Source organism: Sinocyclocheilus anshuiensis, unplaced genomic scaffold, assembly GCF_001515605.1.
Source record: "Sinocyclocheilus anshuiensis isolate Anshui unplaced genomic scaffold, SAMN03320099.WGS_v1.1 scaffold1097, whole genome shotgun sequence".
Lineage (NCBI taxonomy): Eukaryota > Metazoa > Chordata > Actinopteri > Cypriniformes > Cyprinidae > Sinocyclocheilus > Sinocyclocheilus anshuiensis.
This window is the reverse complement of record NW_015555843.1, coordinates 152,086-166,424: the sequence shown is the minus strand read 5'-3', so window position 1 is coordinate 166,424 and position 14,339 is coordinate 152,086. Positions and strand designations below refer to the sequence as shown.

The 14,339-nt window shown below is 35.9% G+C and overlaps 1 protein-coding gene across 1 annotated transcript in view; it reads left to right on the top strand.

Annotated features, from left to right (window-relative positions):
* The window catches only part of LOC107675567 (protein jagged-2-like), a 41,604-nt gene that overhangs the window by 3,407 nt on the left and 23,858 nt on the right, over positions 1–14,339 (top strand). The window contains exon 3 of the mRNA XM_016469977.1: positions 10,752–10,812. Coding sequence (XP_016325463.1) covers positions 10,752–10,812 — 61 coding nt within the window. The remainder of the gene's footprint in view (positions 1–10,751; positions 10,813–14,339) is intronic.

Below are 14,339 nucleotides of genomic sequence, written 5' to 3'. Positions count from 1 at the left end.
CGGAGCAGTTTTCTCATTTTTCTACTTTCAATATTAAATAAAAAAACGAATGATCGAATGATACACGGATTATTCATCTATCCATCGGTCAGTGGCGGTTCTTGTATGGTGCCCTGGGCGAACCACCCCGTCTGTCACCTCTAAATGAAATTAATTTTACATAAATTTGGCAATTTTATATAAAAGTAGCCTATATATTTAGATTATTACAAATTCAGACAAATAAATAAATAAATACAAAAAATAAAGTGAGTAATGTTACATTTGTTTAAAAAATACATTGTTACAATATCACATTTTACTGTCTGATTATGTAGGCTAGTTGGACAGAAAAATGATTGTTGTTGCCCTATATGTGTAATAACAAGAAAGCAACATAGCATAACATTAGGGTCCGTGTAACCCTTTGCAGTTCTTTGTTCCAGTCGCATCAGCAGTTACTTTTTGCGGCCCTGTGTATGGTAGAAAGATGATGATTGGGATGTTGAGAGCTTCGGGATACAGGTTGGGCAGGGGCGGCGTGGTTGGGGTAGGTGTAGACTTTAATAAAACACAATCTTATATGTAGAAAATAATATTTATTGTTGGTTTCCTTAGCTGTATCCCTTCCAGCCACAACCGGGAATGTAACATAATTACTTCATTTGCATTACAAGGGTGGGTTTAGGGTGTAGACAAGTGGAAAATCAGAATAATTAGTAATTTTTTATGTTATTCAAAAATCAGATTCGGGTGCAACAACCCAAACTCGTAAAATTGAAAATTAAAATGAGAGACAATTATCCGTTTGTAAATTGCTCCAAAGAAATTGAAAATGAAAGTTTGAAGCCAACTTTTCATTTGGTTAATTTTGATGGTGCGAATTGAACAAAGAACTGCAAAGGGTTACACGGACCCATTAGACATATATTAGCCTATTTTAGCTAGATGTGATAGCTGCATACATACCAATTATCTTTAGCGCATTTCCCCTCCTTTTTTTTTTTTTGAGGTGACGTAAAATAAAGGGAATGAAGTGAAAATGAAATGAATGAGCTGAAACGCCGGAGTTTTGTTGAGTGCGCGCGCTAGCTGACTGACTGAATTCTGCACTCTCGTGTATTCTCTCATCATAAAAAAAACAAAGTGCAGATGAATGTGTGATGTAAGTAAGAAATTCCTTTCACAGCGTAGACAGCTTCAGTGATTATAATGGGAGTTTTTTTTAGAGTGCTTAAGCACTGTGTGGTTTGAGTGCTTAAACTAGCGCTAGAATATAGTCAGTTATGTTCTTTGATCATTTAAATGTTCTTTGCTGCTTTTATATATTTTTTTTATTCGCTGTTTGAATAACTGTGTAAATGAAAGCGTAGCTTACAATGTTTTTATTAAACTGTGATCAAGTTAAATACAAATTCAGTCGTATTAAAATACTTAATGACATGACCCCCATATCTGGTACTTGCTAAAAAGACAGGTTTATGATGCGCACTGTGTAAACATTACGCCCCATTCACACCCCATTCACACGGGCGTCAGCGTTAACGCTTGAAGGAGGGCGTTTCTGAAGCTTGGTTCTGACGCGACCGTCATACTGTGCTAGGGTATTTGCATAAGGCGATCTGATTGGCTGACACCTGCGTTGGCACTTGAAAAGTTGAAAAGTTTTCAACTTCTGCCGCGAGCAACGGACCCAACACGACGCGACGGACCCACAATTCATTTTGCCAACGCTTGACGTCACTCCATACAAAGTAAACGAGAGGCGTTGATGCTGACGCCCCGTGTGAACATCTTACAAGATCAGATATTTGTCAATGAGCCCAGGATCTGTTGAGCAGCAAATACTCAAGCATGGTCTTGTCAGTCATCTCTCCTTATTCTCGACCTGTGTTCAGTGAAATCTGACTCTTGCAGCTCTTGTCGGATGCAGGGTTGCCAAGTCCGCGTTTTTTCCACAGAATTGGGTTAAAGGTTTGAAATATTGCATAAATTACATTTGACTGAAATGCTTGTATTGAAACATTTTGCATTCAACCTATGATAAAACTTTCATGGACTTCTACATTAACTGTTCCCTCCTGGTGGAATGACCTGCCCAACTCAATCCAAGCAGCTGAGTCCTTAATATTTTCAAGAAACGGTTGAAAACACATCTCTCATCTTCATTTGACCCTCTAACATTTGCACTCTCTATTCTATTTCTATTCTAACTACTTGTTTTATTTATAAAGAAAGAAGAGCCTCTAACACTAGTATTCTCCATTCTTTCAACTTTTTTTCTTTTTTATTTATTATAAATAATGACCTTCTAACACTAGCATTATCTATTCTTTTTCTGTTCTATTGACTTGTTTTATTTTTATTTAAAAATGACCCTCTAACACTAGCATTCGCTATTCTTTTTCTATTCTTTCTACTTGTTTTCTTTTTATTTATTACAAAAACAAAATAAGCAAACAAACAAACAAAAAAACCTTGCTATGTATACTGTTAGGCGAAGCCCCGCCCCCTACTGTCCTCTTTTTGGAAAACTAAAATATGGTCACCCTAATTGACGTGCCATGCAAATGAGCTGTAAAAACCTGATCGAGCATTCCGTTTATTTATTGATTTTTCTAGTGCAAGCGCCCCGTGCTGCCTCGGGCAAAATGCCGCCCTGAGCGGTTGCCCATGTCGCCCATGCCTAAATCCGCCACTGTGTCTATATATCTAACTCAATCTTTAAAAGCCTTATATAGTTTTTTAAATTGCTCTTTTATAGTATTCTCTCATACTATTCTCATTCTCATTAATATATAGTAACTTGTTACTTTCCATGAAAATAGCCAAGGAAGCTGGCATGGTGTTAAAACACCAACCAACAACATATCTATCAATCCATTCTGAATATTTCACTTTAGCGATGTATGGATGGATGTATGGATGGATGGATCGGTCCGTCCGTCCGTCCGTCTGTCTGTCTGTCTATCTATGATGGTGTAGCTGAAAAGTGGCAAAAACCAGCTACCTGCCAAGGCTGGGTTAAGTTTCTTCTTTTATTCAGCAACGAGTCTACAACATTTACAACAAAATAGTTGCTACAGTTGATGTTAATGTAGTAAGGAATCATTAATAAACATGTCACTTTCTCAGTAAATCAACTTTGAACATTTAAGCAAATTTTTCTTTTCTTAGTGAAAGAATCTTAATATATGGTCATCAGTGAAGGGCAACAGTCGCATGAGCTCACAGGAATGCTGTTTTGGGCAAAAGTGAGATTGCTTTTTCCCCTTCTTTTTCTTTCTTCAAGAAAGGCACAATTTACACAAGACAGAGTTCTTGACTAGAGCTGGCATGCTCATGGAGTGATATCACAACCAGAGAGATAGAGAAGAGAAAGAGCGAGGCAGTGGGAGTTTTCTACACGATCATGTTTCAGATAGCAGCATTGTTGCTAAATAGACCAGAACAGATAGTTTGTAAGATAACGCAAGGCACATTACTGTTGGTACAACAATTAACTCAAACCACACAGTGCTTACCTGAGTGTGAGTTTGTTGTTGTTTTCTTAAACCTGGTAAATATGTTTTGTAAGTAGTGAAAAATGCTGAATCACTGCATTTGAGTCTTGTTTGCTTTCAGATTTCGGCCATGGTGATAACAGTAATGCTGTGGTGAGAGTTGCCTGTGTTCTTCTGTTATGTACACGTCTTTTAAAGTGGCTTTGTTTTAAACACACAAAAATTGCTCAGTTGAAGATAAAATCATGTACATAGTAATGAGAGGCTTTGGGACTGTCTATCTATCTATCATACTCATAGTTGTTGATTTGCTGTCGTTTCTGGTATGCATAAGAACATCTGTGTTTTTCTATGCACCATTTAAAATGGTTTCCCTATTCAATTTAGGACTGTTTCACAGGTGCCTACTTAAGTTTAGTTTTAGGTCTAGACTGTCTCAGAACCGTTATCTGGTCACCTGCCTACGAATAGATTCATAAGTGCTGTTTAAACAGCTTTGCAGGTGAGTCATTTGAGAAACTGGTTTCACATTCAGCTGGTGAACTTCTGAAGATTCCTCCTTGCTGTAACTCTGTTGAAGTCTGAAGTGAGAGATATTTGCAGTCTTGTGTTAATACTGGTGAAGACAGCCAATAGTAGGAAGGAAATCCTTCTGCTGTGATGTTTAATAGTTTTTTTTGGAACTGGCAAACCACAAAAACACTTGCTAATGGGAATAAACCTCCCATAATGTTCTCTGCAGCATGTGTATGTTTAAGGAATGGTAGACAATATACTGTTGGATACAGTTGCATCATTGCACTTGGTGCATCATCAGTGTTATTTAGTTGAACATCAGCTAATCTGAAATCTGCCAAGACAATTACATCTGCTGTTGTCCATAGTTTCTTAGCGAATTGGGTGTGCCAGGGGAGGGACGCTGTTTACGGAAGGTGATGTTTATGAGCCTTATAAGTCCTGCTGTGCCTGATGTCCTACAGCTGTGAGATCTTTGATACTCTTCCAGCATACCATCCTTTGTTTTTGGATAAAAATCCACTCCCACTGAGCACACACAAGTATAGAGCTCTACAAGTCCATGTTCTGTTTCACGATAAGTTCTCAGACTTTAATCTAAACCCTGAATACACAGTTAAGAAAAGAGATCTTTTTACAAACCAAACAGAAATATACAATAGCAATGTATCTTTACCAAAGATAAGGTTAGCTCTTTCTAAAGCAGTCAGTGTATCTGGCTGTTTTGACACTTACATTACTGTATCTTTGCTTTGTCATTTCTGTCTCTGTTTTAAATCGCATATATGTTGACATGCCAAGATGCAAGGGCGAATTCTTCACATTAAAAGTTTTACTAAAAGAGATAGGGATTCTAGCGACAGACAAACCTGACTCCTTCATTCTTTATAACTAAAACAGTTATGAGGGCCTGACTAAATGTTCAAACTTTATTTGATCTCCTCTGCTCTTTCCATTTATTTCTTTATTTTCAAATCTTTCCTGTCCCCCTTTCACCCCATCCTGCTTTCTTTAAATCTTGGATGAGTGTTGGGTCTCTTGTTTCACGACTGTTTCTCTCTCCTCTTTTTTGTGAGCCTTCTGTATAGTTGGCTGCACATTAGATCACAGGTGTTTGATGCAAACCTGCTTTGTGTTCTTCAACTGGACTGTGATGTCATACTGGTTACAGGAGTGAAAACAGTTGATATCAGATCTATTAATGTAAACATGTTTCCATCTGGGCTGATTTAGTCTTCAGAAGCTTAATGTTGCTGCAGTTGCATGAACTCATGTTATTTTTCATGCAGTCAACTTAAACAAAATGGATAATTCTTCTTTTATTATTTATCAAAAATGTTGCTTATTATGATTATTAAATAATAAATATAATTGACTGAGTGTAGGACTTTCTATCATATTACTGTCGCTATACAGCCACTCCAGACCATCTAAAGAAATCATTCTCTCAAAGATTCTGTCAGTATTTAGTCACCTTGATGTTGATCCAAACTCACTTGACTGTCTTTGACACTGTCGAGCTCTGAAATGACTCAAAACACCTTTGAAATAACTTTAAAATAGTCCATATGATTTGTGCAAAGTTTTCTTGAAATCTTCTTGATAAGGTTATGGAACAGAGTCTGTCTGTCTGTCTGTCTGTCTGTCTGTCTGTCTGTCTGTCTGACTGTCTGACCGTCTGACTGACTGACTGCAATTCTTGTTCTAAACTGGCCCATATCACCGGAGCAGAAAAAATACAAAAATAATTACTTGTGAATTTTGTTCCTCACGTACAACTATAATATGCCTTCAGGAAATTTGTAATAGACTTTCATGTTGTTGTTTTTGTTTTTTTGCCCATTTGAAAAGTGCAGCCCTCTATACCTTTCGCAGTGTTCTGATTTATTTCTAATTTCTTTAGATATTGAAATGATGGAAGTTACTCACTCACACAGATGCAGAGCAGAAGATTAGAACAGAAAACTGGTGTCTCAAGGCAGATTTGATAACTTTTAACAAGAAGTTGGACAAACAGTGAAACACTTGTTTAAAAAGGACGTTTACAAAAGAAAAACAATAAAAAAACGAATTAACTAAATGGCAGAACCAAAAAGACATCAAGTGTGATTACACTTTTGGTACAATATTCTTCCACATTCATAAGTTTATATAATATAGCTCATTAATATTTTTGTAGTTGTCTGTCGTTAGAATTAAAATTAATTTATTTGTTTTTACTATTTTTTTTTTTTATTCTTTATTTAACAGGGACAATGGGCAGTCAAAGACTGCCCCAGAATTAGCTACAGAGCTAAATTTCATCTGCAGAGTTAATTTTTGTTTTTTTATGAACGGCCTTCAGTCTTTACCACCGTTACTTCTGAGTCTGACATTCATATTAAATGTCATTTTAAACTTATTTGAAATATTTATTTTAAAGAGCTTTAAATTAACAGCACATCTTAATCATGATAAAATCAAATACACAGCTTCTCGCTTTAATAAACCACCACCTCTTTCACTGAAAAACTGCACACAATGGAATCACATTGTTAATTCTGTGCCACAGAAACCCAAGCACATGGGGTATGAAGTGACTTAGACAGGTGTGTTACCAGCCTGCACATATCACATTCAGCTTTTAGGCTGAACAGTTCCCGTGTAAGTGTGTTACTGTGCATTGATTTGCATTTGACCTGAATCCTTAAGGTGATGATATACAGGGCAATTTTTTGAGCAGTGTTGCCAGGCAACTTTTTTGAGCAATGTTGCTTGGGCACTTTCCCATTGAGAATGGGCAACAAATTTCTATCTGGATACTTTAGATCGGTCGAGGGCCCTGTGTCTCACGTGGTTGCCCGTTGACGGCAACATTGCTCAGCAACACTGCTCAAAAAGTTTCCCTGTGTATCATCACCTATAGGGACTGGTATATTAAAATCTGGTCTGAGTGTATATGATAATAAAAGGCACATGGATTCTCACAATATACGTCCTCCTCACTGCCCTCTGAGGTGTAAAAGCTGTGGCACTGCCTGCTCAGTGTCACTTAGGAGGTGTAATTTATTCATTGCCAATGTGTGCGTGTTCCTGTGTATTTGCTGGCATGTGTATATGCATGTGGGTGTCTTATTTCCCTCTAACTAAGGAAAGAGAAAATCTTCCCTGCTCCTGCTCCTCCCTGGACTGGTGGTTGGTGTCTGATGGCTGTCTTTGGAGATTAGTAACTTTGTCTTACACCACTGCACTGACCAGGTGTTAACATCAATATGCTCATGCTGCAAACTAATGCTACACAAAGCCTTTCATTAGTTTGCTGACACTGATTCCTCAACATCCTGACACATTTAATGGGTTTGGATGTTATTCTTGATATTATAAAGCGGTAGGCAAACCCTAGGGGGTCTGTGGCAGGACTGCAGGGGGTCTGCCAATTATTGTCTCTTGTCAAAGAAAATGTTTGTGGAAAAAATAACATATTGCACAAAAATACAATATTAAGTTAACTTTAACCAAACATAAGTTAAACTAGTTTCATTGTTCTTCCCACGGTAATGATTATTTTTAATGGATTTGAAATGTAAGCATAGTAACAAAGTACTTAAATACATTAAAGAAATAGTTCATCCAAAAATGTAATTTAATGTCATCATTTACTCAAGCTGTTCTAAACCTGTAATTTTCTTTTTTTTTGGGGGGGTGGACGGTCCCTTTATTATGGCAGTACTGCATACACAGATGATTTTATTTTGTAAGCTGATTATGATAATATGTGAACACACATTTTGATCAAATGAAATTTATCAAATGTGACAGTAAAGACATTTATAATGATACAAAAGATTTCTATTTCAAATAAATGCTGTTCTTTTGTTTTGTTTTTTTTTCAACATTGATATTAATAAGAAATGTTTCTTGAGCACCAAATCATCATCTTTAGAATGATTACTGAAGGATCATGTGACACAAAAGTGGAGTAATTACTGGAGTAATGGCTGCTGAAAATTCAGGATTGCAGGAATAAATTACAGTATATTTTTAAATATATTAAAATGGAAAAATATAAAATTGTAGCATTTCACAATATTTAAGTTTTACTGTATTTTTGATCAAATAAATTATCTTAGTGAGAATAAGTTGACAAAAAAGAAAGATACAAAAGAAAAAAAAAGTCTCACCAACCCAAACTTTTGAACGGTGGTGTATATCTACCATATTCATTGCATTTTGCTCATTTTTCATGACCAAATGAAAGGGAATCATAAAGAGTAATGAACAATAAAATCAAGAAGTCTGTCTTAGAGAATAGAGTTTGCTTGAAGTTTTCATGAGGATGTGATGATGATTGCAAAGAGCTCCATGCAGGCTTAATTGCATGAACTTTGAAATATTTTAGTGAAACAAATATCACTTGTTTTTTTTTTTCCAGTTTATGACGCATAAGATCTGGCTCAATAGTTTGCGTGTGCCTTGCCCATTTTAAAAGTGTAGCCCTGTGTTATGATTCGTTTTCACATTTCTCTAAGAAATTGAAATGATGTCAGGTATTATCTTGCTGGCTACTAATATGTTATTCACACAGCATACACTTACACTGATGCAGAGCAGCAGAATATAACAGAAAGCTGGTTTCTCAAGGCAGATTTGACACAGGAAGCAGGACAAACAGCGAGACACCTAGTGCAAAGGAAAACAACTTAAAAACTTATGGACAGAATGACAGAACCCAACAAGACAACAAATGTGATGACATTTCTGGTGCAGTATTACTGACACACTTTTAAGTTCAATAATAATTTTATATTTGGATGGTGATGGTATTTTGTAGTTGTCCATCAGTTGTTTGTTTCTTAATGAGCAACCTTCAGGTTCTACCACCGTTACTCCTTATTTTCATGTTAAATGTTTTCTGAAGGGTTTTGCATACTTTACGGATCTGTTATAGCCTGTAAAATGTACATATATAAAATGTACATATATAAATGTCAATGAAATGGCAAAACATTCCGCTTGAATTTTATTTGAGGTTTAGTGAAGCCATGCCTGTATCAGGAGTCTTTCCTTCCTATACCATTTACTGCATGCACCTACAAGTTTGAGTGGTTTGGCTTCACTGATGTTAGCGTGCTGATTCATGCTTCCAGAGAAAAGATGCATGAGTGTCAGCACACAAAATCCATGGGCTTGTTTCTCATGCCTTGCTGCCACAGTAAACCTGATCTCTGCCCAAACCAAAAAATACAACCTTTCAGCCAAACATAGACCTGCTAAAGTTGCCTCTTCAGAAATGTTCACTGTTTTCCACAGCTTTATATCATACATCATAAAAAGCTGTTTAATTGCATTTGTTGTGCCAAAGTGTTGGAAATGAATGGTGGTGTGATTTTTAAACCATTTGCATTTGCAGAATTAAGCTGAAGAAAAAAGCTCTTAATTACACAGAAGCGTATTACACTCTGTGTGCTATCCTGTCCCAGAGATTTCTTCCTAATGTTTCAGACATTTCCTGAAATGTTCATCCAGGCCAATGTTTGTTATTCAAAAGCACTCAGGTTCTGTCAGATTAAAGGGAAGAAACATGCAAAACCCCTCACTTGAGTGAAAAAACATGACCTCTCCCATCTTACAGTCAGTTCACCTCACTCACTGTGAAGTACCGCAGCATGGTTCTGGAGCCTTTTGAACCTTTTGAAGTCATTCTGCCCATGCTGTTATTTGACTTGAGTTAGCAAACCATTTTCCCATGAAATAAATGAACACTGTTGAAGCATGTGTCTGTGTGAAAAAAGTACATGCATAAACATCACGCAATCATTTATGAATTGTTGACTACAGCAGTGACCTGATACACGCTCCTACAAACATCATTGCACCATTTCATCATTCATCTGGTTTATAATCCAGCTAATCAGTCACCAGACCGTGGGAACCAGGTTATTCACATTGCTGTTTTAAACACGGTATCAATATGAGGATGTAAAATAGATTTCCATTGTTTTCATAATGGCTACACACTAACCCAACTCTAGAATACCTGACAAAAATCCCTATATTATTATACTTCATGAATAAGTTTTTTTCTTCGAGGACGCCTCCAGATGCCCTTTTACCAGTGGTTTTGTGAAGTTAATATAAAAAACTCTTTTATTTGAAAGGCATGACATCTATTCATATAGCTGGCCCAACAAATGTTATACTTTCTTGAATTCTCTCCCATATATTGTCTCAATATAACGCTACTGTTCAGAAGTTTAGGGTCAGTAAGATTTTTTCTTCAATAAATTAAACTTTTGAATGGTAGTGTAATAAGTCTTTCTTTCACTTTGAGTCTGTAGGTATACTAATATGAATTTTTATGCCTGTGCTTCTTGTGTCATTGTTTTGTTTTGTGTGTGTGTTTTATTGATATTTTGTGTTTGTCTTACATTTACATTTACATTTAGTCATTTAGCAGACGCTTTTATCCAAAGCGACTTACAATTGGGGGATACATAAAGCGATTCTTCTTAAAGAGGCAAACAGACACAGGAAGTGGTTGTAATACCAAGTTCTTAGACATTGTTCAAATAAGTACAAGCTAGAAAGAGAAGGAATAAATAAAGAGAGAGATTTTTTTTTAATTTTTTTTTTATGATGAAGTCAAGTAGCTTCGAAAGAGATGGGTTTTCAGCTGTCGCTTGAAAATTGTCAGGGATTCAGCAAAGACTTTGACTGTGGAGACGTATATGTCTGTGTATATTAGCTAACCAGCTCTTTCTCTCTATCTCCTAGCGAGCGTACACTCTGATCGTGGAGGCTTGGGACTGGGACAATCAAACGATCTCAGACAGCAGTGAGTAATAATTTCTCAACACCTTGACACGCACCACCATGCACTGCTGTGTATAATTTTTCATCAGTACCAACAATCTCTCTCTTGAGCAAGTTCACATCTACAAGTGACACAGAAGGTCAGATGTGACATTTGACTGTATGAGAAACAAACCAGGATGTATAACAGGATTTCTGGAGTGAGATACGAGATGTATCCATACAGTCAAAGTTACTCAAGCCAGTGTAGAGGGACTGATACATTAGCCTGGGGTTTGAAGTATGCTGTGCTTTTATGAGAAATTCTCTGTAAGTTCTGAAATTTTCTGAAGTTTGTTAAATTCTCTGTAAATCTTTCTTAGACAGACTCCTCCTCGTTGTGTAGACTGAGTGAGACTACGTCCTTTTTACGTTTTCACAGACAGCTGCTGTTTCTTTTAGTACAACAAACAAAGCAGGTGGCCGATAAGAGTATTAAGACAGAGCTGGATGCCTGTGGTCCGACGTGTCTTTGAACCGGAAAGGGTTACTGACAGGCCCATCAAAGAATTTGCATGCACAGAACTTTACAAAAAATTACAAAGATTTCTGCAGAATTCAAATGCCTGTCATGCACTAAGTTCCACACATCCTCCCTTACATGCTTGTGGTTAAATATTTTAGCTAAATTGGTCTACATTATTAAAAATATATAGTAGCCTATAGTTCTCATTAAAAAGTATCATACATAAATGAATTGTACTTATGAAAAAAAAGTTTCATATAAACAGACAAGATAAAAACTGAATTTCTGTAATGCCAACAGTAACTGAAAACTTGCATATCGACCAACCGTATATACAGTATATATACAGGTATACATATATATATAAATAAATAAATAATGTATGTATGTATGTATGTATTTATTTATTTATAACCAAAACATTTCTGAGTGCATTTTTAAACCAGTTTTGGTTTATAGTTTTCAACACTGCAAAAACTTTCTTGATCAGAAAGCACTCTAGGTCCACTCTAATAGAAGGGAAACCCAGTGTGCAGGACATGTTAACACACGGTGTAAATGTTGATGTGTGTGTGTGTGTGTGTGTTGTCTTACCCAGATGTGTCCTGTTTTCCTCTTCTCCTCCTGTGGTTCTCCATTGCTCCATAATACATGATGACTCTGACAGGAAGTACCATTAATGAAGGAATTCATGTTCTGGGAGTTGGCTGATCATTTACAATGTACATTATAAACCCTAACAAGCTGAATACACTCAAAGAATTTCAGGTAATTAATTACCTTGAAGAAATTAAGATTAAATTTGCCATCACATGCATAAATTACATTTTAAAAATATATTAAGATAGAAAACAGTTTTTTAAAATTTGAATAATATTTCTCAATATTACTGTATTTTTGACCAAATAAATGTAGTCTTGGTATGGTAAGCAAAAGAGACTTCTATTCAAAAACTTTCATTTAAACATAATCAAAAAGCCAAATTCACCTAATGTGGTTTTCATAATGAGAAGTTAAGTCAATTATACTAGCAAAGCTGAGCATTATTGGACTGTTAGAAAGTAAACTGTTATTTTATGTGTTTTGGGAAAAACAACTTATGTGGAGTGTTAATGTCACTGCTATGTGAGGATTACTAAGCAGGTTGTTCTGGGGTTACTGCTGTGGTGATGGCTAGAGTCAGGTTTGGTCAGAAACAAGCAGAAAAAAGTTATTAGGCAAAAATGTAGATCAACTGTTCTATAACAAGCAAATCATATTCATTATATCCATTAATATCTTACTGTATAAGCCAAGTATATTTCTTAGAAGAACAACAATTATTCTACTGCCAAGTAGAAGAAACAGAGGTAAAACGTTTATGTACACATCCATTTTGTGTAAAGCTTCATTTTACACCTCTCTAGACACTTTACAGCAGATCTGAGTGTTTGTATAGGTTAGTTTATGTTTATTTGTGTATGAATATCTCGTGTGGCTGTTTGTTGCTAGTGTGCTATTGCCCTTAATGTACGGTAGCCAAGAGAGCTCAACGCGCTGCAACTTCAGAAAACACATGCAAATGCGCTGCAAATACTCACAACACAACCAAATAAAGAAACGCCCTGCAAATGCTCACAACACAACCAAATACAGAAACGCAAGTACAGACCACAATGGGAGGACCCCAACAATGCCAAAATTACCCCAACAAAACGAAAATTAGCCTTTTTTTTTATTGTGATTACCATTTGTATAACCACAGTTGTACAAATACCATGGTTAAACTATGGTCAGTGTAGTAAATCCATGGTTAATTTGTGGTTACCATGGTTTAACTATAGTAACTATTTTTTGTTTTTATTTATTTTTTTACATAATGTGTTTATTAATTAATTAATTTTAATAGTTAAACCATATGGTTAATTTTTGTAAGGCAAGTTGTAAAGTTAGTCAGCTTACATGCTTTCACAGTTACAGTAATTGTGATACAGTAATTTCATCATCTTATTTAGGCTAATAATTAAAAAAAAGAAGAAGAAGAAGCAAAGGAATCGTATGATCAGGATGTTAAAATAAACAAAAATCTCACCTTTCAGAGCAAACATTGATAAATATGTCCCAGCCATGTTCGTCACTTTGCGGTTCCCTTAAACATTTCCGATGTGGTCTGTGCCTATTTGCAGCACGTTTCTTTATTTGGTTGTGTTGTTATGTTTTTCTATTTGCATGTGTTTTTTTTCATTTGCGGCACGTTGAGCTCTCTCGGTCACCGTATTAATGGGCCATGTAGGTTGTTTTAGCATGCAAATGGAAACTGTTTATACTCAGCGTGTCATGTTTAAAGTCCCTGGAGAGAGTTTGGGTCTAAACAAAGAAGGTCATCGCCTCGTTAAGACATTAATTATAGTTGCTCGTTATTTTCCACACATGTCTCTGAGCTAATTATTGTCTGAGCAGCTGCAATGCTACTATTTTTCACATTACACGCACACATACAAACAAATACACCGCCGCCAGTTAGTCATAAAGCAAAGGGCTACTTACAAGACTGGCATGAATATACTCTCTCACAAATGCACACAACACTAACAAGTCACTGATATGTTCACATACACAACCCTGTTGGAAAGTTGTCATGTGACTTTTTGAAGTTCAGCACAGGATATTCATTTGCTTCAAATGGAGAATAGATCTCAGACAGACAGACCATGAGCAAGATCTAGTATGCATTTTTTTGAGATGATCACCCAGATGACAAGATGTTGATGTTGAGACATCAATAGGTGAAGAGGCAGTGAGAGGCTGTGAATGTTCCTGATGCATTATGGGTGGAAGGGTGCCAAGAATTACTGTTTGCTAATAGATAACTTTTTTTAATTTGCAAGCTGTAGATAAAAATGTTTTTTTCTATGATAGGCTTTTTAATTAATAATTGGTAATATTTAATTAATACAATTTAAAAATAAAATGTAATCTTTAATATTCTTATTTAATTAATTCTTATTTAATTATATATTTAATTCTAAATTATATATATAACGCTGTATAGTGTTTAGTGTGTG